This window comes from Pristiophorus japonicus, chromosome 3 (assembly GCF_044704955.1).
Source record: "Pristiophorus japonicus isolate sPriJap1 chromosome 3, sPriJap1.hap1, whole genome shotgun sequence".
Taxonomy (NCBI): domain Eukaryota; kingdom Metazoa; phylum Chordata; class Chondrichthyes; family Pristiophoridae; genus Pristiophorus; species Pristiophorus japonicus.
This window is the reverse complement of record NC_091979.1, coordinates 6,788,332-6,794,331: the sequence shown is the minus strand read 5'-3', so window position 1 is coordinate 6,794,331 and position 6,000 is coordinate 6,788,332. Positions and strand designations below refer to the sequence as shown.

The 6,000-nt window shown below is 66.1% G+C and overlaps 1 protein-coding gene across 2 annotated transcripts in view; it reads left to right on the top strand.

Annotated features, from left to right (window-relative positions):
- Positions 1 to 6,000, top strand: part of bcs1l (BC1 (ubiquinol-cytochrome c reductase) synthesis-like) — a 69,402-nt gene that overhangs the window by 39,038 nt on the left and 24,364 nt on the right. For both annotated transcript variants that reach the window (XM_070874284.1, XM_070874285.1), the window contains exons 3-4: positions 292 to 431; positions 5,319 to 5,513. In XM_070874284.1, coding sequence (XP_070730385.1) covers positions 292 to 431; positions 5,319 to 5,513 — 335 coding nt within the window. The remainder of the gene's footprint in view (positions 1 to 291; positions 432 to 5,318; positions 5,514 to 6,000) is intronic.

Below are 6,000 nucleotides of genomic sequence, written 5' to 3'. Positions count from 1 at the left end.
GCTAAAGGGATCAAGGGGTATGGAGAGAAAGCAGGAAAGGTGTACTGAGGTGAATGATCAGCCATGATCTTATTGAATGGCGGAACAGGCTCGAAGGGCCGAATGGCCTACTCCTGCTCCTATTTCTTATCTTCTTATGTTCTTATAACGGCTAGGCTATTGGTGCAAAAGCCATTTCTGGGACTGGGCCCCTCCGTTGAAGGCTCTCCCGGTGCTCCGAGATGGAGACTCGGAATTGCCGTTCGGGAAGCAGTGGCTTTGTCGCCATTGACTGTGCTGGTGTTGCCGCAGGTACGAAGGCCGATGGCTTCGAGTGGAGAGGAACCGGGAAAAGCAGATGTTGGACTTGAACACGGGGACCCCTTGGGAGTCGGTCACCCTCACATCGCTGGGCCGGAACCGACAGATCTTCTTCGATATTTTACGGGAAGGTGTGAGATTCTCAAACGCTTCACATGTTGCATCGTTTGCAGCTGGCTCGCTCCCACCCTGACCAGTCCCTCGGACACTCCCCCCGCACCGACCAGTCCCTCGGACACTCCCCCCGCACGGACCAGTCCCTCGGACACTCCCCCCGCACGGACCAGTCCCTCGGACACTCCCCCCGCACGGACCTGTCCCTCGGACACTCCCCCCGCACCGACCAGTCCCTCGGACACTCCCCCCGCACGGACCAGTCCCTCGGACACTCCCCCCGCACGGACCAGTCCCTCGGACACTCCCCCCGCACGGACCTGTCCCTCGGACACTCCCCCCGCACAGACCGTCCCTCGGACACTCCCCCCGCACTGACCGTCCCTCGGACACTCCCCCCGCACTGACCAGTCCCTCGGACACTCCCCCCGCACTGACCAGTCCCTCGGACACTCCCCCCGCACGGACCTGTCCCTCAGACACTCCCCCCTCCCTGACCAGTCCCTCGGACACTCCCCCCTCCCTGACCAGTCCCTCGGACACTCCCCCCGCACGGACCTGTCCCTCGGACACTCCCCCCGCACGGACCTGTCCCTCGGACACTCCCCCCGCACGGACCTGTCCCTCGGACACTCCCCCTGCACTGACCAGTCCCTCGGACACTCCCCCTGCACTGACCAGTCCCTCGGACACTCCCCCCTCCCTGACCAGTCCCTCGGACACTCCCCCCGCACCGACCTGTCCCTCGGACACTCCCCCCTCCCTGACCAGTCCCTCGGACACTCCCCCCGCACCGACCAGTCCCTCGGACACTCCCCCCGCACCGACCAGTCCCTCGGACACACTCCCCCCGCACCGACCAGTCCCTCGGACACTCCCCCCGCACCGACCAGTCCCTCGGACACTCCCCCCGCACCGACCGTCCCTCGGACACTCCCCCCGCACGGACCTGTCCCTCGGACACTCCCCCCGCACCGACCAGTCCCTCGGACACTCCCCCCGCACGGACCAGTCCCTCGGACACTCCCCCTGCACTGACCTGTCCCTCGGACACTCCCCCCGCACTGACCTGTCCCTCGGACACTCCCCCCGCACTGACCAGTCCCTCGGACACTCCCCCCGCACGGACCTGTCCCTCGGACACTCCCCCCGCACGGACCTGTCCCTCGGACACTCCCCCCGCACGGACCTGTCCCTCGGACACTCCCCCCGCACGGACCTGTCCCTCGGACACTCCCCCCGCACTGACCTGTCCCTCGGACACTCCCCCTGCACTGACCTGTCCCTCGGACACTCCCCCCGCACCGACCAGTCCCTCGGACACTCCCCCCGCACTGACCTGTCCCTCGGACACTCCCCCCGCACTGACCAGTCCCTCGGACACTCCCCCCGCACGGACCTGTCCCTCGGACACTCCCCCCGCACGGACCTGTCCCTCGGACACTCCCCCCGCACGGACCTGTCCCTCGGACACTCCCCCCGCACGGACCTGTCCCTCGGACACTCCCCCCGCACTGACCTGTCCCTCGGACACTCCCCCTGCACTGACCTGTCCCTCGGACACTCCCCCCGCACCGACCAGTCCCTCGGACACTCCCCCCGCACCGACCAGTCCCTCGGACACTCCCCCCGCACTGACCGTCCCTCGGACACTCCCCCCTGCACTGACCGTCCCTCGGACACTCCCCCCGCACTGACCGTCCCTCGGACACTCCCCCCGCACCGACCAGTCCCTCGGACACTCCCCCCGCACGGACCTGTCCCTCGGACACTCCCCCCGCACTGACCAGTCCCTCGGACACTCCCCCCGCACTGACCTGTCCCTCGGACACTCCCCCCTCCCAGACCTGTCCCTCGGACACTCCCCCAGCACCGACCGTCCCTCGGACACTCCCCCCGCACCGACCAGTCCCTCGGACACTTCCCCCCTCCCAGACCTGTCCCTCGGACACTCCCCCCGCACTGACCGTCCCTCGGACACTCCCCCCGCACGGACCTGTCCCTCGGACACACCCCCCGCACGGACCTGTCCCTCGGACACTCCCCCCGCACCGACCGTCCCTCGGACACTCCCCCCGCACCGACCAGTCCCTCGGACACTCCCCCCTCCCAGACCTGTCCCTCGGACACTCCCCCCGCACTGACCGTCCCTCGGACACTCCCCCCGCACGGACCTGTCCCTCGGACACTCCCCCCGCACGGACCTGTCCCTCGGACACTCCCCCCGCACCGACCAGTCCCTCGGACACTCCCCCAGCACCGACCAGTCCCTCGGACACTCCCCCCGCACGGACCTGTCCCTCGGACACTCCCCCCGCACCGACCGTCCCTCGGACACTCCCCCCGCACCGACCGTCCCTCGGACACTCCCCCCGCACTGACCTGTCCCTCGGACACTCCCCCCGCACTGACCTGTCCCTCGGACACTCCCCCAGCACCGACCGTCCCTCGGACACTCCCCCCGCACCGACCAGTCCCTCGGACACTCCCCCCTCCCAGACCTGTCCCTCGGACACTCCCCCCGCACGGACCTGTCCCTCGGACACTCCCCCCGCACCGACCAGTCCCTCGGACACTCCCCCCGCACTGACCGTCCCTCGGACACTCCCCCCGCACCGACCGTCCCTCGGACACTCCCCCCACACTGACCGTCCCTCGGACACTCCCCACACACTGTCCGTCCCTCGGACACACTCCCCCTGCACTGACCAGTCCCTCGGACACATTCCCCCTGCACTGACCGTCCCTCGGACACTCCCCCCTGCACTGACCGTCCCTCGGACACTCCCCCCTGCACTGACCGTCCCTCGGACACTCCCCCCTGCACTGACCGTCCCTCGGACACTCCCCCCGTACTGACCAGTCCCTCGGACACTCCCCCCGCACTGACCTGTCCCTCGGACACTCCCCCAGCACCGACCGTCCCTCGGACACTCCCCCCGCACCGACCAGTCCCTCGGACACTCCCCCCTCCCAGACCTGTCCCTCGGACACTCCCCCCGCACGGACCTGTCCCTCGGACACTCCCCCCGCACCGACCAGTCCCTCGGACACTCCCCCCGCACTGACCGTCCCTCGGACACTCCCCCCGCACCGACCGTCCCTCGGACACTCCCCCCACACTGACCGTCCCTCGGACACTCCCCACACACTGTCCGTCCCTCGGACACACTCCCCCTGCACTGACCAGTCCCTCGGACACATTCCCCCTGCACTGACCGTCCCTCGGACACTCCCCCCTGCACTGACCGTCCCTCGGACACTCCCCCCTGCACTGACCGTCCCTCGGACACTCCCCCCTGCACTGACCGTCCCTCGGACACTCCCCCCGTACTGACCAGTCCCTCGGACACTCCCCCCTGCACTGACCGTCCCTCGGACACTCCCCCCGTACTGACCAGTCCCTCGGACACTCCCCCCTGCACTGACCGTCCCTCGGACACTCCCCCCGTACTGACCAGTCCCTCGGACACTCCCCCCGTACTGACCAGTCCCTCGGACACTCCCCCCTGCACTGACCGTCCCTCGGACACTCCCCCCTGCACTGACCGTCCCTCGGACTCTCCCCCCGTACTGACCAGTCCCTCGGACACTCCCCCCGTACTGACCAGTCCCTCGGACACATTCCCCCTGCACTGACCGTCCCTCGGACACTCCCCCCGCACTGACCGTCCCTCGGACACTCCCCCCACACTGACCAGTCCCTCGGACACACTCCCCCCTCACTGACCGTCCCTCGTACACACTACCCCCGCACTGACCGTCCCTCGGACACTACCCCCTGCACTGACTAGTCCCTCGGACACTCCCCCCGCACTGAACTAGTCCCTCGGACACTCCCCCCGCACTGAACTAGTCCCTCGGACACTCCCCCCGCACTGACCAGTCCCTCGGACACACTCCCCCCTCACTGACCGTCCCTCGGACACACTACCCCCGCACTGACCGTCCCTCGGACACTACCCCCTGCACTGACTAGTCCCTCGGACACTCCCCCCGCACTGAACTAGTCCCTCGGACACTCCCCCCGCACTGAACTAGTCCCTCGGACACTCCCCCCGCACCGACCGTCCCTCGGACACTCCCCCCGCACCGACCGTCCCTCGGACACTCCCCCCGCACTGAACTAGTCCCTCGGACACTCCCCCCGCACTGAACTAGAGGTTGCCCATACACACATTTCAAGCTGACGGGAGAAGTTTGGACGGCTGTTTCAAAGAAGAAGTATACGGGATCCTTGACTTTATTAATCGAGGCTTCGAGTAGATAAACGAGGAAATTATAAAGCACTGGTCAGGCCCCAGCTGGAGTATTGTGTCCAATTCTGGGCAGCACACTTTAGGAAGGAAGTCACGGCCTTGGAGCGGGGAGGTTGCGGGGATGAGGGACGTCAGTAGATGGAGAGACTGGAGAAGCTGGGATTGTTCTCCATGGAGCAGAGAAGGTTCGGGGAGATTTAACAGAGGTATTCAAAATAGTGAAGGGTTTTGTAAAAGTAGATGAGGTACTGTTTCCATTGGAAGGCGGGTCGGTAACCAGAGGGGCACAGATTGAAGATAATTGGTATAAGAACCAGAGGAAGGTGAGAGGAGAATGTGTTTAGGCAGCGAGTTGTTGTGATCGGGAACGCGCTGCCTGAAAGGGCGGTGGGAGCAGATTCAAGAGTAACTTTCAAACCGGGAATTGGATCAATACTTGGAGGGGACACATTGGCAGGGCTGTGGGGAAAGAGCGAGGGGGTGTGGGAATAATCGGATCGCTCTTTCAGAGAGCCGGCACAGGCTCGATGGGCCGAATGGCCTCCTGCTATGCTGTCAGACTCGATCCCGAGACAGACGGAGAGTGAGCAGCGCGGACTGCCATTCGTGGCACACTATTTGATGGTCTTTCCCTCTCGCCCTCAGCCAGAAACCTGGCCCTCAAGCAGCAGGAGGGGAAAACGGTGCTGTACACGGCCATGGGATCAGAATGGCGGCAGTTCGGGTTCCCGCGGAGAAGGCGGCCTCTGCATTCCGTCGTGCTGGAGAGAGGGATCACACAGAAGATCGTCCAAGACGTGCACGATTTCATCAACAGTCCCAAGTGGTACATTGATCGAGGTGAGAGGGGGCAGAGCGGCAACCGCAGGCAGGTTAAAGGGACAGCGCACCCGCTCTCGGGGTGTGGGCGTCGTGGGGCATGGCTGGCACTTAGCTCCCGCCCCGAGCTGCCCCTTCAGAGGGTGGTGGTGACCAATGTTCTCGCTAAGCCTCAGGCCCGTGCCGTCCGGCACTCACCTCTTCAGCGATCAGCCAAACGTTGAATGGACCCCACACCCAAAAAAACACATCCGGGGGGGGGGCACTGGTGGTGAGCCCACCGCCTTGAACCGCTGCAATCCGGGGGTGGGGGCAGGGTCTGTGAAACTGGGTGGGTGGGGGGGGGGGGGACTGTGGAACTGGGGGGGGGGGAGGGGAGTGTCTGGAACTGGGGAGGGGGGAGAGGGTCTGTGGAACTGGGAGGGGGGGGGGAGAGGGTCTGTGGAACTGGGGGGGCGGAGGGGAGTGTCTGTGGAACTGGGGGGGGAGAGAGGGTCTGTGAAACAGG